Below are 27,335 nucleotides of genomic sequence, written 5' to 3'. Positions count from 1 at the left end.
AGCGCGACTTAGGCTCAAATGAGCAGGTAGCTCCCCTCCCCCCTTTCAAAGGGAGGGAACAAGCATACGCGTACCCTAAATAACACTGAGCGGGGGGAGGGGAAGGGGGGTAGGTAGTTTACCTAGAAGGGTTTGTAGAATTCAACTCTGCACGACTCGACAAGGTGGAAAACGAAAAGATTCCAAAATCATTTGATGTTTTATCCTAAAATGAACGGAAGTTGAGAAGGAAGGCGAAATCGATATTTTACGGCATCCTAACCCAACCAAACGAAAATATCTACAAGGTAGCATCAAGTGCCATCTCATCCCGTCGAGGGAAGCAGAGCAAGTCCCCTCATCAACGCTCACCGCCTGCCGGTCAAGCAAGCCTAGGTCAACGACGACCGTACATCACGGACGAAGAGCCCCGACTTGCCCAGTACATGCAGCATTATTTTGTGAAAGGTAAATAATATTTTTAATTATTTCAATCCTGTTGACGTACCACTTGTCATAAATCGAAGAGCCCGATGAGTGTTTATGGTTGATACTAAATGTGTCATGGTAGTCCCTATATTTTGGGAGATATCGCCAATCTTATGAATTTCGACAAGTGAACATTTCAATGGAATTTTTCAAATAAATGGAGTCATCCAATCTAGTTGATTGAACATTTGTATTATTGGAATGTTATTTAAAATCCGAAAGACAATGAAATTACGATTTACCATTACAAAATTCGGCTCTGTCCGTTATCCTACTCAACACAAACAAATCAACTTCTCATGAGAATTTTCAAATCGGAAGCTTACCGTTGGCCGAATTATGTGCTGTGTCCAAAACAAACTGTTAGTCTCCCCTGTAAGCATTGTTGACTGTGTTAACGAAATGCATCTCACTTTATACCAAGGGTTCTCATGTATATTGTTCAATTCAGTCAAAATGACATATAAGAACTAACTGGAAAGGTTTGTTCTTGAATATGTCATAAAGAAACAGACGTTTAAATCCTTTTATTTCGCACGGTCAGAAACACAAGAAATGATATCCATGTACTGGCGAATCCGGTAATGGCACTTTGTCGAAACACGCAGTGCTCGGAAAACGCTTGCCCTAGAAATGAATCTCAATGCAGCTGATTCAGTTTGTAGAAATATGATTCATCCATGTATAACAAACTAACGGACACAATACATTGAATGAGATAATGACAAGCACAGCAATGCATAAATCTACTTGGTACAGAGAGGTACGTGGTGTGTGAGAGAGAGAGAGAGAGAGGTGGTGTGTGTGTGTGTGTGTGTGTGTATATATGCGTGTGTGTGTGTGTGTATTTTCTCTTGGCGCACCCCAAATCGAAACCTTTCACATGAAATGCTTTGTAAAGTCATCGTCATGGCCATGTCAGCATATACTTCAATAAATATGTATTGCTTAGTCAGCCTGAAAAGAACTTTTTGTGATGCAAATTGTATACTCTGTCCGAGCTAGCGGTCTGAGAGAGTACTGTAAATCCGTTGGAGAGCTTAAGTGACGGATAAAGAGAGCAATATAGAAAAAGAGAGAGAGAGAGAGAGAGAGAGGAGAGATTGAGAGATTGAGAGAAAGAGAGAGAGAGAGAGAGAGAGAGATTACAGACAGAGAGAGAGTAATAGTTTGTTTGTGTGTGTGTGTGTGTGTCGACAAGAAGTTGTTGACACCTATTAAAATTGGAACGATAGAAGTGTATTTCTAGATTCTAAAAGACGTTTCTAGGATTTGCTGAGAAAGGGTTTTCTACCAATTTTCTTTGATGAAATAGTTTCTTTTAGAATCGGTCAGTATATCATTTTCTGATATATTGTATGATGTTACTTCTCTCACAAAAATCTTGAAACCACACTCTTCTAACGGACAAAAAATAACCAAGGCCAATAACAAGTTTCACAAACTAGCAAATCTGCCATTTAATAAACATTCAGGTCATAAAGGACTACCATGCCTTCAAGCTTAGCTTATGTTGCAATCCTTCTTCATAATTATACTATGTTAGTATTACAATTTACGTATGCTATGTTGATGATGTATTCATTATAGAATTTGTTTATCATCATGATTTATGTTGTAATTAGTTATCAATTTTGGAAAAAGACCATGAAGAAGAAAAATCAATGAATCAATAAAACAATTGAAATAAACTGCTTGTTTGACTAAGATTCCACGATAAACTGGTACTACTTGTAATTTACATGAAATCGTTCAAAAGAAAAAAGTTCGGTTTGGAGAAATGAATGTGCTTCATTAGACTCCGGGTTTTCATGGAACGTCTGAAGCAAATATTAAGAAGAACGCGAGAGAGGGTAGTAAAAAACGGATTGATAGATGACAAGGTTTAAAAATTATAACTTATTTTCAAGGAAGGGGGTACGAATAACATTGAAGCATTGGAAGATAGGAAGACCCATAGAAAGAGAGAGAGAGAGAGAGAGAGAGAGGGGAGAAGAAACGGAGAAAAGAAAACGTAAATAAATTGTAAGGAGGGGAGAGATATTGCTGAAAAGGGTTAAAAAAGGAGAAGGAAAAAAGAAAGAAATTAATGGGGGGAAAATGAGAAATAATGCCCAAATATATAACATAGGTTAAAAAAGGAGACAACAACAAATTCCTAATTATTTTTTCACATATGCCCTGAAGGGTAAGAAATCATTCAGTCGCTGTTAATATTTTGGCTCTAAAAACTTTGGACAAAGAGTTATGGAAATTACCCTGGCAGAGTGACGTCTATACATTCCTTCCTTTATAATAAAGTCTGCTCTACCCAAAAGCACAGACTTCCATTCTTTAGTTGGCAAAACAATCCTCCCTAGGTTAGTTGTTTCTGGTAAGGTTCTGTTAAGGTTTTAAAAAAGACCATTAAGCTGGTAACTTTAGAAGAGGACGCTCTTCCCACTAATATTCCTTTTTCTACGTCTGTCTGTCTCTCTCTCTCTCTCTCTCCCTCTCTCTGACCCAAACAGACAAGCAAATACTGGTTCTCTCTTCTTCTCTTTAGGGACTTTTAGATTTGTGTGGACTGATACGTGTGACGTCCATTCACGGCAGTGCATTTAAAGGACGTCGAACGTAGCAATCCACATTGTCTTCGTTCAAATCTAAAAGTCCCTTTTGTTTTTCCGTCTACCCCTCTTTATCCTCCCTCTATGTCCCTCTCTCTTCCAATTTCTATCTCTGTATGTTAAAGACCCACTCTTGCTTAAATATCACAATAAAACCAACCGTCGCACAAATGTAAAGGTGTAGGGGACTACACACCTGAAATTCAGTCCAACTTTTTAAACCCATAGGGCATTTCTACGATGATATACACTGTATATAATTCCAAATAGGAGTAACTGACATATATCTTATTTGTTATTCTTGCCAGACTTCATCACTCTTTGATTTTAAGTACTATTCTTTAGGCATGAAAATCATATTCAGTAAGGATGAAAGTCCTACTCAATACATAACAAGATAAGAAAAAAACATGAGAACATTTTATTTTCATTTAAGGTATTTATTAGCAAAGCAAGCACATTCGATCATTCCTTTTGATCTGCCACACCCATTATTCAATTTAAAAAAAAAACGGTAGTTACAGAACAGATTAAAGAACAAAAAGCCTTCAAATTTCAAAGAATCCATATATGCGGTCCATCTTGCATACTACTATAATTAATACGTTCGTTATTATAACCCGCTAAAATACATAGAAGCATACTAATTGGTATCCATTAATGTTAAAAGGAAATTAACGATTCATATTTAGATAGAAGAATACTGAAACACTGAGCAAACTTACAGGATATATGATATAGTGATAAATTTATTTTTAAATGATTTACTTCTTTTGTACGTACATGTACCATTGGTACCAAGGGTTGGGCTTTTAATCATCATGATTATAATTTTGTGTGAACTATTTAGTGATATTCATTAACAATGTTGTGCTAAGACTTCAACATTTCGTAGTTTACTATTCAAAATACGCACAGAGGTTCTATTGTTTTACATGAAAATCTGAGTGAATCAACTTAATATGATTTGCATAGTAGCTGCATAATATGCATACCATACTCAACAATACACTAGACATCAAATTTCAATTTAGGAAAACTCCAAAGTAGGCAAAATATTGTAAACGATGTATTACAAATTGTAAATAATTCATTAACGTAATACATGTATCAATGAACAATATACAGCATTAGCTATAACCACTGAAAACTACAATACTCCTTCCAAATTTCATATCGTATGATTAACAATATGTGAAGAAAATCTCTATTACTATTACCATACCAGTATCATGCAAAGTATCACCCATATTAACCCTCTACAAAGACGCTATTAAACAGAGTGTATTGGATATAACTACATGTATGCGTTGTTGAGTTGTTATCTGTTTATCTCGTCCCTTCTTTCTTGTTTTATATTTACACTTCTGATATGTTTGCCCTTTAAATATGGATTACACTCTACTACAATAAAACACAACACTGTCAAACAATATATAACTTCATACATGGGTACATAATTATGTAATTGCCAAAGTTTGAACAAGTTTTTTAATCCAGAGAAAAGCAAGAAAGTAAACATTTTCAAGCTTTTAAAGACAAAGTGCACATAACTATTTAAATTAATGAGAGGATAGCATGGTTAGTGCAAACAACCAGCTTAAAGTTGTGCTTGCTGTTGGTGTTTTGAAGCGATCTTTAACATATATTAATTGTAACATAACCCACTGAGATGCATGGAAGCACACTGATCATATAAGAAAGTAGAGAAAGGTTATATGTTCATTCTCAACATCTATTACATGTATTCAGTGTTTAAAACAAATTCACGTTTGATTAGAAAAACACTGAAAAACAAAGTAAAATTATACATATATCGTATAGTGATAAAGTTATTTACAAAGGAAGATAATTTTCAAAGATATCAAATACATTAGGAATTTACTTCTTTGATACATGCATGTACCATTATTACATTCATTGTATTCCTGTAAATTATATATGGGTACATATTGAATAGCCATGAATCAGGATATGTATATACATAATTCAATCATTATTATTAGTGTTTGACTCCTCTTAATGGCAGGTCTTTTCATGTTGTTTTCGCATCATTATTTCACGAGTATAAATATATAGAGCGAAAATAAACGGTCTTCAAAAGTTTTACTTCTATTCTTAAATAGCAACATTAGACCATTTGTGACCACTATCCTTTTGCAATATGAGCAAAGAGGTCGGTATGAATGTCAAATATAATTTGATAAGATGCACAATTTAAGCGTTTACTCTAACCCCAATACAAAAGAGGTTGGTTTATTATCATGATTATGATATTGACTAAAATAATGATTGATATACATACACAACAGTGATAATTTCGTTAATAAGACTTGAAACTTTTGATATTTGTACATCAAAATACGCATAGATGTTCTGTTCTTGTACACGATTTTTTTAAAGGAATTTACTTTGACATTCGTAGATTACTGTACAATATGTATACTTTACTCTTCTGTACAAATACAGAAGGTATGCTGCAAAGAATTCAAGATATGGGCAACAATATTCCTTATATACAAGTCATTGTCAATTCATGTGAATAGATAATAAACAATATATTAATGAATAAAATACATCATTGACGACTACCACTTATTACCATTAATATTGTCAGCAATAATTTGAAAAGGTGCACAATCTAAACGTTTACTCTAACCCCAATACAAAAGAGGTTGGTCTTTTGTTATCATGATTATGATATTGAGTAGAATAATGAGTGATATACATATACAACAGTGATAATTTCGTTAATAAGACTTGAAACTTTCGATATTTGTACATCAAAATACGCATAGATGTTCTGTTATTGTACACGATTTTTTTAAAGGAATTTACTATGACATTCGTAGATTACTGTATAATATGCATACTATACTCTTCCGTACAAATACAGAAGATATGCTGCAAAGCATGCAAAATATTGGCAACAATATTCCTTATATACAATTCATTATCAATTCATGTGAACGATTAACATACAATATATTAATGAATAAACTACATCATTAACGAATACCACAGATTACCATTATAATCCTTCCACATTTCATATCGTATGATTAACAATACGTAGATAAGTTCTTTATTACTATTACCATTTCCTCATCACGCAAAGTGAGGTCAATATACTTCTACAAAGACGCTATTAAACAGACTGTATTGGATATAACTACATGCATGCGTTGAGTTGTTATCTGTTTCTCTTTTCCTTTCTTTCTTGTTTTATATTTACACTTCTAATATGTGAACCCATGTAATATGGATTTCATTCTACTACAACAAAGCACAACACTGTAAAACAATATATATTCCTGTATGGGTACATAATAATGGCATTTACATTGCTTAATCATCAAGTTCTTTATTCCAGAGAAAAGCGAGAAAGCAAACACTATCAAGTTTTTAAAAAACAAAGTGCAAAAAACTATTGAAATTCATGACAATATAACATTGTTAGTGCATAATAACCAGCTGATGGATTGTGGTTGTTGTTGTTTTGAAACGACGTTAAGATATATTAATAGTAACATAACGCACCGAGCGGCATAAAAGCATATTGATCATATTTAAAACTAAAAGAAAAGTGATATGTACATTCTATACATCAATTTTATCTATTTATTGCTTACAAAAATTACTATTCACAAATGAAAAAAAGAACACTGAAACACTAAGTAAAAGTATACTTTATATTGTATAGTGATAACATTATTTACAAAGGAAGATATTTTTACAAATTTCTCTCGTTTGTCAAATCGATTAGGAATTTACTTCTTTTGTACATACATCTACCATTGTTACCTTCATTGGATATCTGTAAATTTTATATAGGTATCTTTATTGTATAGCCATAAATCAGAATATGTACATACATAATTGTGTTCATTATTCAATTATTGTTTTTAGTTTGTCTTTCCTCGTCACGGCTTGTATTTTGGTGTATAACAGTTTTTTAATAGGAAATTAGGCCCTTTGTTACCAACATACTTTCGTTATATGGGTAAGTATGTCAGTATGAACGTCAAAGATAACTTCAAAATGGGCACAATCTATGCGTCTCCTTTTTTACAAAATACCAAGAAGATTGCGTTTTATTATCATGGTTATAATATTGAGTCAAATAATAAGTTATATACATGTACAACATTGATCATTTCGTTACTACGACTTCGAAATTTCGTAATTCATTATTCAAAATACGCAGAGAGGTTCGGTTATTATACAGAACAATCTTTGTGAATTAATTTACTATGATTTCGATAGATACTGTAACATATGCATACTATACTCAACAAAACACTAAATATCAAATTTCTTTTTAGAAGATAAGCTCCAGCGGTAGGCAAAATATTGGAAACGATGTCGTTACAAATCATAAATAATTCATAAACGATAAACCTGACTTGTATCGACGAATAATAAACATAAGCGACTACCACTGATAACTATCAATACAAATTGTATATTGTATGATTAACAATACGTGAATTTTCTTATGTATGATGAAATGCAAATCATATATAATAAGTCCACAATGAGTTTCATTATAAAGCCGTGACATTTAAACTGCGGCTTACATAGATATTTGAAATTGGTGCACTTAAATTCCAGTATAGATGACACAACAAATATTCAAAAGATGATAGCAGGATCGAAGTTTTTGCAACATTATGTATGCTAAGGCCGTATAGACTGTACATATAGTATACGATAAATAGGAAAGGGGAACACAACTCCCGAATTCGTTACCGTATGCTAGATAACCGAATCAAGATAAAGGTATACATGTAATGCAATCAGGAGAACAACATAACTGAGTAACATAATTGGATCAGCTCTAAGCCTTAATGTGGCAAGAAGAGTGTAAAAGAAGGAGGACTCAATCTGCCTTTGACGGACTTTTTAAAATATTTCTGCAAAGCATGTTTTTAATATCACATTTATCATTTTTTTTCTATTTACAAAGATAATATTTAAAAACCTTGCTACTTGTACGTGATTATAGTGTTCCTCTTTTCATTTTACAACTTATTCAAACTCTGTGATTTAAATATTCTTAGATTATGAAATTAACATGTAATATACACTACGCACAACTCCATGCAATAAGTTGCTCATATAAATCATATTCTGCAATGAAGCACAATTTCTCTATCGTGCGTGGCTTGCGTTGGGAATGGCGTGATATAACATAATTCAGCATCAACAATTCAAGACGTTCTGTATCACATGTATATCTAAAACAGTAAACATACATGTTGGATACATTTTTAAAATAAATGATTAAGCCAAACAAATAATGTTGTACATGGTGTTCAATAGCGATGTTGAACAATCTGAAAGTAATATGAATAACATAAGTATACACAAGGAAAAAAACGCAAACTTTATGAGAAAACAAATCATTTTACCACGATGTGCGCTATAAAAAGAGTGTGTTTGCAAATTAATAAAACTGTTTAGTCAGATAGCTTAAGATTCAAGGCACAACTTCACTCGCATAAGCATGTGTACTATGAAAATTTACTGTGACTTTGACAATGAAACATGCGTCCCCGTTCAATATTTTTTATTTTCATGATCCAAAGTCATTTTTACACATTTAGACACAACGATAAACAATCATGTACTGCCATTTGCAGCCAGACAGGCGTTATATCTGTGCTAACGTCTTTGAAATTCTGGTTTCAAATGGGGGATATTTACAATATAATGGTATATTTACTTCTTATGTCCAATTTCTTCTAATCTCCGACGTCATTCGTTATATTTATATCATGTCGTTTAAATGTAACATCAGGCTCGACATAAATTTGAAAATAGAGAAAATAAAATCTGGAAAGAAATCACGTTCCAAATTAATATTTTCATGATTAACGATAAGGATATATTATGGGTATCATAGAACTTCAGAGTAATGTTCATCGTGCACATGTCAATCCTAGGAGTAACTCAAATTTATTCTAAAATGGGGGTCAGACATGGCTGGGTGATAGCAAGCTACTTAAAGATAATTTTGAGTTCTGGTCATGCGATTGCATTGTGAAAGAAACGATGTGGAATCGATCAAAACAGGATGACCATGTAGCATGTAAGTATTGGTGTGTACTTCAAGGTTCTGGAATCATCAAAATGGTAAGAAATTTGGTCCAGTCTTGGTAAAAGTAACAAGCATTCTACATAGAAAGATGTAAACGGGACTACACAAACATGTGGCATTAAAATGAGGTTCTCATTTTTAAGCTGTTATATGTCATATTTATAATATGAAGGCATTTGAAGAGCCATGCTTATCAGGGAACATTTTTTCTCTGATGTTCTTCCACACTTGCATAATAACAATGAAAACGCTCAGAAATTATTGTTCACCTCTTCCCAGAACTTAACCTTTTCTTTAAATGGTCTATGTCAAATGGCATGCTGATAAAAGGGAATGTCATCGATATTAAATATGTTCCCTCATTTATTGAAATATAGCAGACCATAGACTATTAAACAGAGCATACATACACATAACAACAATTTGAAAAGTAGGCCATTTTGATATTTTCCTTCAAATAAAAACATGCATGTTTGAATATTAGCAACGACTGTGAAATGGTAAATGTTTTGTACATTGTATACATTAATGAAATTCGAATTCGAACTATGATATTTGTTTGTATTTATTTGTAAATATTACACTATCTTTCAAACAAGAAAGTGACATCCCGTGTGAAGACTTTGTGTTTAGTACATTGTAACAAAGGCAAGGAGGTATATGAACAGGTACGTGAAGTGCCACACAGAAGGAAGCATGAATCGCCTACAAGCCCCTGACCCTGTATGAGATTCTATTTGGGGTGTGGGAGTGGTAACCGTAGGTACAGTATTGACAGTAAGGCTTGTAGTTTCTTTGCCGTGTGGCCACACGAAGTCATTGCACATTGTTTGACTTATATTCAAAGATACATCATGTGAGCAACAAGAGAACTGAGTGGTATGGGGTAGCAAAAATGTGCCACTGGTAATTAGCCCATTATCTGTAATGTCACCCGTGACGTCAATCTTCTGATCATTCTGGTAACATGATATCGTGGTTGTAACGCTTCCAGTGGTGGCTCGACAGTGTACTTCATAAGGATAATCAACATTTTCACTTAAAGTGATGAAGCATTTTGCTCGTCCGGGTGGGGTTTGGACAACAATCTCCTTCTCCATAGTTTCATGCCGAACGTCCTCAAAGCTATGCCAGGCTGCCGTTAATACGTACCTATCCTCGTCTAGAGTATCAACGTTATCTATCATTATATTAACGCATGGAGAAGTGTCTAAATCTGTGACCGGGGTTTTAAATCTTGACAATTGGGATGAGCTTTTAAAACCCTCGATATTAACTTCCCCGTTAATGCAGAATGGACTAGGTGTGGATTCAAATCGAAGTGTAAAATAACTTCGGAGTGTATTATTAGGGGACCATGGGAGATGGAACGGGACAACACCAGGTTTACCTGCTTGTAGAGTTACCCGCTCGGTGCTATCTCTGCCTGCTACTAGAACCGGACTTCCAGCAAGAATGATCGCCAAAGTGATAATTACCTGCAGGAATGTTTGTACGAATGCCAGGATTGAAGGACACCGTTCAACCGATTGTTGACGTTTGGTCTAAATCAAAAGGGTACGATTTTGAAAGAGAACGTTGATGAAATTTGACAAAAGTCACGGAATATCTCAATCAGCAAGCATCCGATGTGAATAAACTTTTTTTTAATGGGGGGGGGGCAACACCATTCAATGCTGGCATTCAATGTTCCACAAGGAATCAAGTGACATTTCTCAATATATGCGAAAGATTAAATTATATTAATTCCTTACCCCCTGAAATCGAATAGCAAATATAACGAGACAGAGAAAACCTGGGTTGATTATGAACGCCTTCCTGTACAAATCGTAAAGTTTACTCACTTCATTTAATTCACCATTAAAACTACTGATATTCGGTAGTGTTCTCATGTACGTTTTGTTTTGCACACATGCAGAATGATAATCCATTTTTATCTTAAGCTTAAGCTTGTTATTCTAATTCATATCTTTTACAGCAATTTGTTGATCAATAATAAATGGGAGAAATAATTATCTCTTACTGGCATTCAATGTTCCACAAGGAATCAAGTGACATTTCTCAATATATGCGAAAGATTAAATTATATTAATTCCTTACCCCCTGAAATCGAATAGCAAATATAACGAGACAGAGAAAACCTGGGTTGATTATGAACGCCTTCCTGTACAAATCGTAAAGTTTACTCACTTCATTTAATTCACCATTAAAACTACTGAAATTCGGTAGTGTTCTCATGTACGTTTTGTTTTGCACACATGCAGAATGATAATCCATTTTTATCTTAAGCTTAAGCTTGTTATTCTAATTCATATCTTTTACAGCAATTTGTTGATCAATAATAAATGGGAGAAATAATTATCTCTTACTCTGATTTTCCAAACTGGGTTTGAGGAGGTTCCATGGGTGGAGACAGGGTTTCCATCATACAACTTTTGGTGAACGACATCTGGTGGGTGTTTAGGGGAGCTGTTGGATTTAATTGTAGAAATAAATTAGCTGATGTAAAAAAAAGCCAATCGAATTGGGTCCCTAAAATCTCTGAAAGATAGACATGTATGTATGACTGTTGAAAAATAGACGTACATGTACATCGGAGAAAGCCCACATATGGCAAAGGAAAATTCTTAAATTTAAAATATTGACCCCAACAGTACCCTGTGTACCGCATCAGGTCTTGCTTCACATGATGTTAAGGATCAAGTCCAGGCAGGTAATAAATCTGAAAGTGCTATCATCCTGCCCAAAGGTGAAGTCATGCAGTTTACGTACATAAGGCTTTTTTCATCATAAACGATTTTTCATATACATAATGAAGAATATTTAAAATAATTCTAAATATCAATAAACATGAAAACTGTTTTTATTAATGATGCAAGTAATTGTGAACCGAAATATATGCACTAAATACATCTCGTTATACGAATAACAAGGCTTCCTCATAATAAAAGAAACGAAAAGTGAATAGTACCTCTCAATCTCTGATGGTTTGTTAATTGGTAGATCATCTCCAGCATTCATCAGTGAAGGAGATTCCTGAAGGGAAAATCAATTACATCATATAAAATTTCATATTAGAATGCTGTGAAATGATATGATCTAAGGAGACAGAATAGCGACAATTAGTTGTGGTCAGCACGGGTGCTTTAGGATGAATTAGACAAAACAACGAGAAAGTCGAATTTCAAAATTCAGGCATAGAATGATCGCCTTATTGTTTCTTACAACAAAAATAACTGACCATTGAGTATAATAGTATTGCATGTAATTTTTCATTCTCTATTTTTAGAATTTGAGTCCTTTTCTCATGCATAGGTGTGTTTGAAGCAAAACATATTACGGAATCTTGACTGTAGGGCTATGTACAAAAAAGTCATTAATTTTGCTTTCTACGAAGCTTTGTTTTTCATCTCTATGATTATTCTAGTATTGGCTGAATGGTTGCTTCCAAACATATCTGTATTTTCCATTATCTTTTCTATCCAAAGTTTCAATCAAATATATGGCATATGCCTTGTTTAGAGAAAACAAATAATAACCACTCACTCTAATTTTCCTGTTTTCGTCAATTAGTGAGTAACATCTGAATTCCGGTTCTTCAGACGGGTGACCGTCAGTCTCCATGGTTTGTAGATTGGGGGGATCGAATCCACGCGGGGAAGAACAGTCTGTGCCATTTGTTGTGGCGCGTCTTTTTCTTGTACCGGGGAACGTTATTGCCTTCATCTGATCTAGCAACGGATCTTGTTCACCTATGTCAGGATATTTCAGCTTAGCATGAATGAAAGGATTGTGCTCCTCATTGCCACCCTCTTTATCATCATGGGTCCTTGTGGGGAGACTCTTCAAGGAGGGTTCATCGGCTCCTCTATTCGCATTATCAGCTTTAGTGCAGTCATTCCCATCCTCTGCATTATCTACCTGAGATGCAAACTGTCCTGCACGTGAATGCTTGTCTGCATCCTTCATTGTCACTGTCACATATCCTCTTGTGATGATATTCTGGTGGCCTCCAGTACGTGGATCTCTTGTTTCTTCCTCATCTGGGTCACCTCTAGAGGGTGAGGTACCTTCTGATGTATGTGGATGGGTTGTGTTTGCTGCTGCTCCGACCGACGTCAGACCATCTATTTCCCTCACGTGCATGTCTGCTTCATTCAATGCGAGGTAATCGACTATGTCGTGGTGTCCTTCTTGTGCAGCGGCTTCGAGTGGTGTCCATCCATCATGATCTTGTTCATTGACATTAGCGTTGTGCCGAAGGAGAAATTTCACGATATCCATGTTGCCATTGTAACATGCTGCATGAAGAGGGGACTTGCCTCTTTCATTTCTTTCATTCATATCATATCCACTAGAGACAAGGAATTTCACCACATCAACATGGTCATACTGTGTTGCGATGTAAAGTAGGGTCAATCCTTCAAAACTGGTACCCAGGGCTCCTTTTGCCAAGAGAACTTTGATAACTTCTAGATGACCGTTTCTGACTGCAGCATGTAATGGCGTCCACCCATCGTTATCATTCTTGTCTGTATCAGAACATTGATGAATGAGATATTCCATGACTTTAATGTGGCCTCCATCAGCTGCACCGTGGAGAGGAATCATCCCGCCATCATCTTCTTCATTCACATCAGCTCCTTTGGAAACGAAGAATTTGACGATGTCTAGATGACCAGATTTTGCTGCAGCATAGAGTGGGGTCATCCCAGCATATCTGTTCTGCTTTGCATCTTTAGTCATGAGATGTTTCACGGCTTCTATGTGGCCCTCTTGAATGGCAGCATTGAATGGTGTCCATCCCTCGGCATCTGCTTTGTTAATATCAGATCCTTGCTGAATGAGATATTCCATGACTTTCAAGTGGCCTTTAGCAACTGAAACGTGGAGAGGAATCCTCCCGTTGTCATTTTCTTCGTTCACATCAGCTTCTTTGGAAATGAAGAATTTGACGATATCTAAATAACCAAATTGTGCTGCGACATAGAGTGGGGTCATCCCAGCATATCTGTTCTGCTTTACTTCTTTAGTCATGAGATATTTCACGGCTTTTATGTGGCCCTCTTGAACAGCAGCATTGAATGGTGTCCAACCCTTGGCATCTGCTTTGTTAACATCAGATCCTATCTGAATGAGATATTCCATGACTTTCAAGTGGCCTTTAGCAGCTGAAACGTGGAGAGGAATCCTCCCGTTGTCATTTTCTTCGTTCACATCAGCTCCTTTGGAAACGAAGAATTCTACGATATCTAAATGACCAAATTGTGCTGCGAAATAGAGTGGGGTCATCCCAGCATATCTGTTCTGCTTTGCTTCTTTAGTCATGAGATATTTCACGGCTTCTATGTGGCCCTCTACAACAGCAGCATTGAATGGTGTCCAACCCTCGGCATCTGCTTTGTTAACATCAGATCCTTGCTGAATGAGATATGCCATGATTTTCAAGTGGCCTCCAGCAGCTGCACCATGGAGAGGAATCATCCCGTCATCATCTTCTTCATTCACATCAGCTCCTTTGGAAACGAAGAATTTGATGATATCTAAATAACCAAATAGTGCTGCAGCATAGAGTGGGGTCATCCCAGCATATCTGTTCTGCTTTACTTCTTTAGTCATGAGATATTTCACGGCTTTTATGTGGCCCTCTTGAACAGCAGCATTGAATGGTGTCCAACCCTTGGCATCTGCTTTGTTAACATCAGATCCTATCTGAATGAGATATTCCATGACTTTCAAGTGGCCTTTAGCAGCTGAAACGTGGAGAGGAATCCTCCCGTTGTCATTTTCTTCGTTCACATCAGCTTCTTTGGAAATGAAGAATTTGACGATATCTAAATAACCAAATTGTGCTGCGACATAGAGTGGGGTCATCCCAGCATATCTGTTCTGCTTTGCTCCTTGAGTTATGAGATATTCGACAGCTTCAAGATGGCCCCCTTTAACAGCAGCATTGAATGATGTGCAACCCTCGGCATCTGCTTTGTTAACATCTGATCCTTGCTGAATGAGATATGCCATGACTTTCAAGTGGCCTCCAGCAGCTGCACCATGGAGAGGAATCATCCCGTCATCATCTTCTTCATTCACATCAGCTCCTTTGGAAACGAAGAATTCGATGATATCTAAATAACCAAATAGTGCTGCAGCATAGAGTGGGGTCATCCCAGCATATCTGTTCTGCTTTACTTCTTTAGTCATGAGATATTTCACGGCTTTTATGTGGCCCTCTTGAACAGCAGCATTGAATGGTGTCCAACCCTTGGCATCTGCTTTGTTAACATCAGATCCTATCTGAATGAGATATTCCATGACTTTCAAGTGGCCTTTAGCAGCTGAAACGTGGAGAGGAATCCTCCCGTTGTCATTTTCTTCATTCACATCAGCTCCTTTGGAAACGAAGAATTTGATGATATCTAAATAACCAAATAGTGCTGCAGCATAGAGTGGGGTCATCCCAGCATATCTGTTCTGCTTTGCTCCTTGAGTTATGAGATATTCGACAGCTTCAAGATGGCCCCCTTTAACAGCAGCATTGAATGGTGTGCAACCCTCGGCATCTACTTTGTTAACATCTGATCCTATCTGAATGAGATATTCTATGACTTTCAAGTGGCCTTTAGCAGCTGAAACGTGGAGAGGAATCCTCCCGTTGTCATCTTCTTCATTCACATCAGCTCCTTTGAAAAAGAAGAATTTGATGATATCTAAATAACCAAATTGTGCTGCAGCATAGAGTGGGGTCATCCCAGCATATCTGTTCTGCTTTACTTCTTTAGTCATGAGATATTTCACGGCTTTTATGTGGCCCTCTTGAACAGCAGCATTGAATGGTGTCCAACCCTTGGCATCTGCTTTGTTAACATCAGATCCTATCTGAATGAGATATTCCATGACTTTCAAGTGGCCTTTAGCAGCTGAAACGTGGAGAGGAATCCTCCCGTTGTCATTTTCTTCGTTCACATCAGCTTCTTTGGAAATGAAGAATTTGACGATATCTAAATAACCAAATTGTGCTGCGACATAGAGTGGGGTCATCCCAGCATATCTGTTCTGCTTTGCTCCTTGAGTTATGAGATATTCGACAGCTTCAAGATGGCCCCCTTTAACAGCAGCATTGAATGGTGTGCAACCCTCGGCATCTGCTTTGTTAACATCTGATCCTATCTGAATGAGATATGCCATGACTTTCAAGTGGCCTCCAGCAGCTGCACCATGGAGAGGAATCATCCCGTCATCATCTTCTTCATTCACATCAGCTCCTTTGGAAACGAAGAATTTGATGATATCTAAATAACCAAATAGTGCTGCAGCATAGAGTGGGGTCATCCCAGCATATCTGTTCTGCTTTGCTCCTTGAGTTATGAGATATTCGACAGCTTCAAGATGGCCCCCTTTAACAGCAGCATTGAATGGTGTGCAACCCTCGGCATCTGCTTTGTTAACATCTGATCCTTGCTGAATGAGATATTCCATGACTTTCAAGAGGCCTCCAGCAGCTGCTTGGTGGAGAGGAATCATCCCGTTGTTATTTTCTTCATTCACATCAGCTCCTTTGGAAATTAAGAAAGTGACGTTATCTAAATAACCAAATTGTGCTGCGACATAGAGTGGGGTCATCCCAGCATATCTGTTCTGCTTTGCTTCTTTAGTCATGAGATATTTCACGGCTTCTATGTGGCCCTCTTCAACAGCAGCATTGAATGGTGTCCAACCCTCGGCATCTGCTTTGTTAACATCAGATCCTTGCTGAATGAGATATGCCATGACTTTCAAGTGGCCTCCTTGAGCTGCACCGTGGAGAGGAATCCTCCCGTTGTCATTTTCTTCGTTCACATCAGCTTCTTTGGAAATGAGGAATTTGATGATATCTAAATAACCAAATTGTGCTGCAGCATAGAGTGGGGTCATCCCAGCATATCTGTTCTGCTTTACTTCTTTAGTCATGAGATATTTCACGGCTTCTTTGTGGCCCTCTTGAACAGCAGCATTGAATGGTGTCCAACCCTTGGCATCTGCTTTGTTAACATCAGATCCTTGCTGAATGAGATATTCCATGACTTTCAAGTGGCCTCCAGCAGCTGCTTGGTGGAGAGGAATCATCCCGTTGTTACTTTCTTCGTTCACATCAGCTCCTTTGGAAATTAAGAAAGTGACGTTATCTAAATAACCAAATTGTGCTGCGACATAGAGTGGGGTCATCCCAGCATATCTGTTCTGCTTTGCTTCTTTAGTCATGAGATATTTCACGGCTTCTATGTGGCCCTCTTCAACAGCAGCATTGAATGGTGTCCAACCCTCGGCATCTGCTTTGTTAACATCAGATCCTTGCTGAATGAGATATGCCATGACTTTCAAGTGGCCTCCTTGAGCTGAAACGTGGAGAGGAATCCTCCCGTTGTCATTTTCTTCGTTCACATCAGCTCCTTTGGAAATTAAGAAAGTGACGTTATCTAAATAACCAAATTGTGCTGCGACATAGAGTGGGGTCATCCCAGCATATCTGTTCTGCTTTGCTTCTTTAGTCATGAGATATTTCACGGCTTTTATGTGGCCCTCTTGAACAGCAGCATTGAATGGCGTCCAACCCTCGGCATCAGCCTTGTTCCTATTAGATCCTTGCTGGATGAGATATTCCATGACTTTCAAGTGGCCTCCAGCAGCTGCACCATGGAGAGGAATCATCCCGTCATCATCTTCTTCATTCACATCAGCTCCTTTGGAAACGAAGAATTCTACGATATCTAAATGACCAAATTCTGCTGCCGCAAAGAGTGGGGTCATCCCAGCATATCTGTTCTGCTTTGCTTGTCTAGTCATGAGATATTTCACGGCTTCTATGTGGCCCTCTTGAACAGCAGCATTGAATGGTGTCCAACCCTTGGCATCAGCTTTGTTAACATCAGATCCTATCTGAATGAGATATTCCATGACTTTCAAGTGGCCTTTAGCAGCTGAAACGTGGAGAGGAATCCTCCCGTTGTCATTTTCTTCGTTCACATCAGCTTCTTTGGAAATGAAGAATTTGACGATATCTAAATAACCAAATTGTGCTGCGACATAGAGTGGGGTCATCCCAGCATATCTGTTCTGCTTTGCTCCTTTAGTCATGAGATATTTCACGGCTTCTATGTGGCCCTCTTGAACAGCAGCATTGAATGGTGTCCAACCCTCGGCATCTGCTTTGTTAACATCAGATCCTTGATGAATGAGATATTCCATGACTTTCAAGTGGCCTCCAGCAGCTGCACCGTGGAGAGGAATCATCCCGTTATTATTTTCTTCGTTCACATCAGCTCTTTTGGAAATGAAGAATTTGACGATATCTAAATGACCCAATCGCGCCGCGACAAAGAGTGGGGTCATTCCATCACATCTGTTCTGCTTTGCTTCTTTAGTCATGAGATATTCCACGGCTTTTATATGGCCCTCTTGAACAGCAGCATTGAATGGCGTCCAACCCTCGGCATCAGCCTTGTTTCCATCAGATCCTTGCTGAATTAGATATTCCATGACTTTCAAGTGGCCTCCTTTAGCTGCACCATGAAGAGGAATCATTCCTTCTCCGTCTTCTTCATTTACATAAGTCCCTTTTGAAATAAAAAACTGGACGACTTCTAAGTGACCGTACCGTGCTGCCAAATATAGGGGTGTCTTGCCGCCATATCTGCTCGAATTGGCCCCTTGAGTTATGAAATATTTGACGGCTCCTAGATGGTCCTCTTGAACAGCAGCATTGAATGGCGTCCGCCCAGTGTTATCTTCCTGGTTCAAATCAGGTCCTTCTGCAATGAAGCTCTCTAAGATATAAACATAACCGTTTGCAGCCGCTGTATGAAGAGGTGTTTGACCCAGATCACACTCAACATTCACGTCCGCTCCCTGCAGAATGAGGAAGTCAACGATGTGTACATGTCCTTCTTGAGCCGCTGCATGAAGAGGACGGAGTCCACCCTTACTTGGTTTATTTGGGTTTGCCCCCCATGAAATGAGATCGTCAACATCTTCGATATGACCTTCTGAAGCAGCCTTGTAAAGCGGTGTGTATCCTTCTTCATCCATCTTGTCAGGGTTGAATGGTAGCTCTAGTTTGGAAGCACTAACATCGCTCAGTGATGCTTCATTTAGTGTGGTATACATTGCATACGAAGCATCATTCGTACCAGTCTCTAAGATGTCCTTGATATCTCGTTGCTGCAGAGGAGATGTGCGTTCTTCCATTAGGACGCACTTGTCATCAGCGGATGCGTCGGTATTCAAATTAACAAGAGCGCTGTGTGACAGCTCATTATGTTCATTCTCTATATCTGCACCCGGTTGTAGTGATGTAGGCGTATTAGACAGTGCACTAGATCTATTTGTATGCTCTTTTTGTGCTTCATTGTTTTCAGTTTTCAAAGCACCGTGTGTATGGTGTGATGGCATGTTTTGCATCGGTGTGATCAGCGGTATACCAGTTCCTTTGGTCCTATAACAAAAGGCATAATTCAATTGTTGTACTCTAAATGATCTTATGGAATCTAAACTCTAAAACTGTTAAACCCTTTACGTCATTTGATTTATACCATCTTCGGAGAAAGAGAGAAAGGGAGAGGTGGGTGGGGATTAATTTGTTTCATATATGGGATGTAACATTTAAAGTATATTGCCGCATATTGATACATTATTAACTGTTCATGTATCTGCCAGATTAGAGCATAGTTATTTCTTTTCAAAGTAAGTCGAAAGCAAGTTAATGCATTTGTAGATATCATTTCGTAAGGGATAATGTGAGATTTAAAAAAAAAAATGTAATATTAAAATGGTAAAATAAAGGCGAATTCAGTCTTATCATTAATAAATGGCGTAATGAATAACAAAGAAAATCACAATAGGTTTTTCATCAAATCGGTTTGTGTGCATCATGAAATCAAACGTTTTAGGGGGTTTCGTAAACATGCATTCAACTGAGCGGATAGTTTTTTTTTTTAAAGAATGAAGCCTCATGAAGAAGTGAATGGATCATACTAACTTTTTCCAAGAGGAGGACAAAATTAATATAAAGGTTTTAGTACTGAAATGGAAAATCGACTGTTTAGCTAAAATGAATTCCATTTTGGACAAGCGTGTCATGACTAGTTGCAATAACTATCCAAGTAAAATGAATGGTTACAGACAGTGGTGGTTCAAATCAAAGGTTTTCAAGTCTGATGTCCATGGAGATAAATAAAATGTCAAGGCATGAACATACATACATCTGATATGATCGCGTTTTTCGTTCTAATTTTTTTCTCATAACATAATAGTTTTCTTATTCGAAATCTCGCTCCTCATTCACCTCTTGTCTCCTTTTTTTTCTCTCTCTCTCTCTCTCTCTCTCTCACTCTCTTTCTCATTCTCTATATTTTGATGAGCACTCTTCTTGATTTGTTTATCGTTTTCATTTTTATCATCTCTAAAAATTGTCCATATTTTGTGAATGAGCAAAGATAGTACATTAAGTTCTTGCTCATGTAGATAACGATTTTTCCATTTATTCACTGATAAATACACGAGCGATACGATTCACGTTAGTGTAATTTCCCGAATATAGCTCGTTATAATCATGAATAACACATATTTCTTGGCATACCACAACCTTGGGATACGCTTTGCTGGTGTTTATATGTGAAGATGATAATTGATAACAAAACAAACTCACATTTTCCGTCCCTGAATTCCTACGTCACTTTCAGCGTCTTGAAAAAGACTTTTTTCATTTTCAGTCTCTTGTTCAAACCCGCCAGATTCATCAGTATCCTGAACAAAAATAAACAAAACCAAATTTCATCACAGTTAATGAATCATAATTTCACAGGGATTTATCTTTTCAATGATTAATCGTTTTTACATATGACACTGAAAATTTGGAAACAATATGACATCACCTGAAACAAATTCATACATTATTGTACGCTAATTCATGCTGTTACCACGTTTAAACTATGGAAGCTGGTGCGTCGAGCAATTTCGGTCAAAAATCAAAGCCGCTAGAGGCTGTTGAGCGGTTATCGCCTGGTCGCCGCTGGGAGATCAGTCGATCACTAATCGGCGAGTTCAAAATCGGTCGGCAGCCTTTGACCTAGCGGCTTTGATTTTTGACCTAAATCGCTCGACGGCGAACGCTCGGGCACCTAGTGTATTTTGGTGCTCCGCCGATCATAGGCCGGCCGCCGGGCAATTTCTTTAAAATCAGTCGGTCTAATTTAATTTATTGTGGGGTTTTTTTTCTGTTTGTTTAGGTGTTATGTTTTTGGTTTGCTTTTGTTATTGTAATAGTTTTTCATTTTAAATAATTGATAATAAATATTGTATGATTCAAATAGTCCTATTTTAAAAGATATATGTTTAATTTCACATGTATGTACAACTTTGTACTGTTGTATTATTATACTTATGTTTTTATACTGTCATTGTATTATGCAGGGCTTTCTTGAAAAGCAGATCCACTGGCTTCAAGTGGGACTGAACGAAACTACCCTGTTAAAAGAAATCATGAATACATAAAATAAATAAATATTTCTATAACAAAGTTTGTTGATGGTTAAACCACTTATCCTATAAATACATTTAGAACAAAGGTATACAACCACCATATCTTTCTATTTGGTGAATTTTTGTACAGGACAACTAGTTGGGGTGCACGCGTAATTAATCATAAAGCAGCCTTATTGGCCCGTATTCTGAATTCAGGTTTAACTTTAAACCTAGGTTTACGTCTAGTTTAAGTCTCGCCTAACTCTCAGATTTAAACCTAGGTTTAAAATTGCGTTTCTGAAGTCAGGTTTAACTTAAACCTAGGTTTAAGCCTGGTCTAACTTTGTGGAAATTGTACACATATTTAAACCTGGGGTACACCTAGTTTAAGTCAGGTCTAACTATTTGTTGCAAATTCAGAGAAGAAGAAGACACCATTAAAAGGCATTACAACGAATTATTGGAAATAGTGAGACCGGGGAGACCTCTTGTGGAAAAAAACCAAACCTTTCACATTCATGGCGACGATGATTTGTTTTGCATCGCTGTTGTTTTTTAAATACCAAACAAACTGCGATTTGCACTTGCTAGCCAGCTGACTCCAACACTAGAGACAAACACATCGCCGTGCGGATGAAAGTCGGCCTTGCGATTTTATACCTTCGCCAAGTTTGAACATTAATTTGGATACTTCATTTGCTTATTGAATCTTTATGCCTAATATTTTCTAAGTCTTAAAATTTTATATGTTATATAAGATTGTGTGATTTGTATAGTACGACAATTCTTAAAACTAAAAAGTTACCAAAGTAAATCAACACGTATCACTTTGTTGCAGAGGAAAACAAATATAGTAGCCCCATACCTTTAGTTTGACGTTATGCTCACGTATTTGAAACTGTGAGTGTAATACACGTTTTCGAATTGCGTCCCAACGATGTAAACAAATGCGAGTTAAAATAAACTTGTAAGGTTGGATTAGGCCTAGAATTAGGAGTAAATTAAAGGGGAAGTCCACCCTGAAATTAAGTTAGTTTTAATAGGAGTAGAAAAATGAGAGAAACAAGTCGGTGAAAGTTAGGATTTTTTAAGTTGTGATCAATCAAACACAAATTGGCAACTCTATGACGTATCATGCGAGCTCAACTTGCATTTGCTCAGTACTAAAAAAATCTAAAATTTTCATTTTCCCTCAAGAAAAATTTCAACCATACATGCACCCTAAATATAATAATTGCAAATATGTTTCTATACTTCCCCTGCAAGGAACAAATATATATTCCGTCATCAATAACGAAGAAAACATGATTTTATGGAATATTATGCACAAAGCAAATGAAGGAGAGCTCGTATAATAAGTCACAGAGTTGCCAATTTGTATTTGATTGATCACAACTTCAATAATTCATAACTTTCTTATTTTCATTCAGAATTTGCTCAAACTTTCACTCACCTGATTTTCTTATTATTCTGCCTCTATTGAAACAAACTTATTTTTGGGGTGGACTTTCCCTTTAATGTAGAGCTAAATCTATATTTATGAGACAATCATGGATTAATTAAGAGCCAACGAGCGTATTACTTTTAAGCCGGAACTTTAGTATAGTTTTGGGTAATTCTACAATTTCTGCCCATATCAAATAAAAAATAAACTAGGGTCTAGATCTAGTCTAGACCCTAGGCCTATGAGTATGATTAGGCGCGCCTAGTCTATTAATATTATGATGTCAAAACATCCAGAACATCCTAAAGATGCACTAGATTCTAGATCTAGACCTAAATAAGATTAAAATGACTAAAAGAGAAATGATTAACAATATCTTGATGCAGAATAACTAGTCCAAAGTCAACATTGAAGCTCATATGGTCGAGTTTTAAGCTTTTTTTTTTACGAACAATGCAATACATTTTCTAACCGTGTGTACGAATGAATGCGCGCATGGTACGATCGAATGATATGCGCGCTTGGCCGGTGACCAAAAAGGGGATCGTGATACACGACACGTCGGTTCAAAAAAGGATTGCATTGTCCTAATAAAAATCTACTAAAAATCAAGTAAATAAGCTTCAGCAATGTTGACTTTGGACTAGTAATTCTGCATCAAGAAGTTATTTTTGACCATTTTTAGTTTCTCTTTTAGTAATCTAGACTAAATCTTATTTAGAGAATCTAAAGCATTTTTAAGATGTTCTGGAAGTTTTGACTAATCTGGGCAAAAAATTGTAGAATTACCGATTTTTTTAATGATTATTTATTTATTCGTAAGGATCAATTCCACCTCGATTCAGACTTTTTCAGCAGTTTAACAATAAATCAAAGGGTAAAACAAAACAAAAAAATCATGCCATAACGTTCAACGGTTGCTTCGAAAGAGATTTGTTTGTGTCGAATATTTTCAATTGAAATTATTAAATTTGCAGCACGAAATCCAGCTATGAAACAGCCTATATCAGCGCAGCTACCCTGGAAGATGGGTGAGCTGTACTGAGCATGTGCAGTAGAAGCAGACTACATCTCCATGGTAGTTAAACCTTAGCTTAACTTTAAACCTGGGTTTTAGACTTAAACCTGGGTTTTAGACTTAAACCTGGGTTTAACTAAACCTGGCTTTCAGAAACTGAAATGATACTTAGACCTGAAGTCTGGCTTAGTTATACCCGGGTTTAAAGTTACACCTGGGCTTAACTAAACTTGACTTCAGAATACGGGCCACTGAGTTTAACTGGAAAACGGTGCTCCATTATAAATTTTACTTTATAAATGACAACGGAATTAAGCAGTTTAATTTTAAATATATTCATAGAATATTGCCCAGTAGAGACAATTTATGTAAATGGAAGATTAAAAATGATAATCTAGGTGATATATGTAAGATTCCAGATACAACTAACCACATTCTCCTGGCTTGCAAGAAGGTTTCGCTTTTTTTTAAAAGATTGTATCAAAATTAATCGAAACTTTGTTTAATTTTAAAATCTTTTTGAACGAAGAAATTCCTTTAATAGGTTATGAAATAGAGAGAAGTGAAATGAATCTTGTCAATCTTATTTTAAACTGCGCTCAGTTTATTATCTATAGAAACTATATTAGAGAATGTTTTGGAAGTGAAAAGCACAGGATACATGCTGCATATTTGATTAAAGAATTAAAGGTGTAAATCTCAATATGAAATGTAATTAAAAGAAATTCGATACAAACGAAGTTACACAAAGGTTTTCATTATTTTGGTTAGTGATTATGTCACATTAGTCTGTTAGTTTCATGTTCTGTACTATGTATGATATATCACAACTGCATGAATTCTGTATTCAAACCCTGTTGTAAATAGCTGTTATTTTATTATATGAACAAATAAAGTCCCTCGAAAGAGGATAAATAGAAGGAAAAAATAATAATTTTGTATGACGTTACTTAAGCCACTTAAATATTACAGTGGAATTTCCCTATAGATTGCGGCTCATAAGCCATGTCCGGCTCGTCAGACGATTTGATACGGCGACAACAAGATTTAACAAGTCGTTTTGGTACGAATAGAAGTAGATAAAAATAGATCCTTACTGACTGTGAACATTAACTAAATCAAATATTCTATTTGGTGGCTCACTGACCATTTAATTTGCAATCATATTATAACAGGTACCGGAACAAAACACAAGAGACCAGCCATAACGGTTTCGCAGGCCTTCTGACAACTGTTTAAAAGGTCCAATAGACCGACGGCCTACGAGGCCGAAAGCCCGCAGGATTCGTGTACCCTATTTCATGAATTTCTTTCGGTTTCATGAACTGTTGGTCTCGAGTGCCGAGGATCTAGTAGACTTTTGTCCTTTTTTATATTTTGTTATGCATTTCTATCTTTTCACGATCTCGTGGGCAGTCGGTCTAGAGATACAAGTGGGTTGTCGATCAACTCGGACGACATAATAGATCTCAGATTTTACATTCTTGTTCAGGAAATTCGCAGTTTGATGATTGATATTTATTTCAAAAGTTCTGTTGGCAAATTTGAGTGGGAGATATTCTTTGTGAATGCATTGGAACATCAGGAGTGAGAAAGTCAAGTTTAAGAACCTAATAGTTATTCCTGAAATATATAAGTAGATATAATATTATTTCCTTTAGACCTTAATGAGTAAACCTTTTAAAATGCCTAAGCATATTAAACAATACATTTTGCTTACCTCGACTCCATCTGTTACTGTTGATTCTGGACCCATCTCCACGCCATTAGTGTTCACCCCCGTATTGGAATCACCCTGGAGCAAGTGAAATGTAAAGATATTCATCAGAAAGGGGGTCACAAGGCATCAATCTTTGAGCCACGGTCAATTCTGTGTCGTATAAAGTGTGTACTTCTTATAATTGTTTGATGTAAATTAATTTATGATATATACGATAAGAACTAAAAAATAAAATCGAACACTCTTTAATTTGTTGAAACTTTCAAGAAGATAACGTCATAGGTCAACAAGATGGAACTTTAAAGCCATATACAAAATGTACATAAACAATTCAAATGGGAAAAAAGAATAGGCGTAGAATTTGATGATTTCATACAAGAAGAAGCTGATTGTTGCTCTAAATTACGTTCCTATGTATTGGATACCAGGAGGTTGACAGGTATAACTGGTTGTGCCACTCTGAGGATCTATTTGCCAAATACACATCACATACACAGAATACTATAATTATTTTAGATGCCTTTCAAACGGAAGAGATCTTGGACACGTCTGTTCAGGCAACAAATTACTTGGCAACTTCGAGTAAAAACTCTGTTGCAGGTGTAAAGTATAAGGCGGAGCAATTGCTGGATGTCTGCAAATCGAATTCAATTTATTTAAGCACCCCAATGTGCTGTTTTAATTTATGTTGAATTATTTTTTCAGTTCATTTTTATCCCAGGTTTAACAGAACCAATTTAACCACCCCTGTAATTAGATTTGTAAAATGTCTACCTGAAACATTTCCGTGTATTGTGACATGAAGTATGACGTGGCTTTGGATTGCAAGTTTGAACTTGAAGGTTTGAAGCTCACAATTACAATCTAAAACAAGGTTGCAACATTGATTGTACAGGAAACGTTTAATAAGCATACATTTTGTCGGATACCTTAAGTGCCTGGCTGAGGTTAATATTACCATGGATGAAGTTACATTGCAGTGCAACCTGGATAACCATCTCGTTGCCCGAAACAGAAGGGTCGATCACGATATAATCAAAGTAAAAAGGCAGGGCATTGTTGCAGCAACATTAGAACCCCGAAAATCCAATAATTTGTATTCCAAATTCCTTGTGGCGTGCAAGCTATCAAGTGATCATGTGGAGAACCCCGAGATAGCAAGCATCACAAAATCTTGGCAGGGTACGAACGGTTAAGATGAACATTCGACTATAATCTTGATAGGAGTGCCTATTGCAATTTGATGTTGCTTGTTGTTCTGCCTAATCTTAACTATCTGGGCATGACAAAACAACAGCAGTCTGCAGGATTTTTGAGATACGCCCATCTGGCAATGGCAAAGTAGTATAATCTGTCGTAGGTAATATCAGAGGTAGACTACTTCAGGGCAAATATGGCAAAATCAGGGGACTATTAATATTAAGGCCTGGAACAGATATTTAAGCAAGACCTCAGGCGGAACATTCCTATACCTATTA

The 27,335-nt window shown here is 36.7% G+C and overlaps 1 protein-coding gene across 1 annotated transcript in view; it reads right to left on the bottom strand.

The window, feature by feature from the left end:
* Positions 1-26,855, bottom strand: part of LOC762643 — a 39,320-nt gene extending 12,465 nt beyond the window's left edge. The window contains exons 1-5 of the mRNA XM_030995080.1: positions 26,787-26,855; positions 25,858-25,932; positions 20,861-20,958; positions 12,727-19,648; positions 12,152-12,216 (exon numbers count right to left, since the gene is read on the bottom strand). Coding sequence (XP_030850940.1) covers positions 12,152-12,216; positions 12,727-19,648; positions 20,861-20,958; positions 25,858-25,932; positions 26,787-26,855 — 7,229 coding nt within the window. The remainder of the gene's footprint in view (positions 1-12,151; positions 12,217-12,726; positions 19,649-20,860; positions 20,959-25,857; positions 25,933-26,786) is intronic.
* Positions 26,856-27,335: the final 480 nt, after the last annotated feature.

This window comes from Strongylocentrotus purpuratus, unplaced genomic scaffold (assembly GCF_000002235.5).
Source record: "Strongylocentrotus purpuratus isolate Spur 01 unplaced genomic scaffold, Spur_5.0 spur5_scaffold_21, whole genome shotgun sequence".
NCBI lineage: Eukaryota > Metazoa > Echinodermata > Echinoidea > Camarodonta > Strongylocentrotidae > Strongylocentrotus > Strongylocentrotus purpuratus.
The sequence above is the reverse complement of the archived record's forward strand: the minus strand, read 5'-3'. Positions and strand labels throughout refer to the sequence as shown.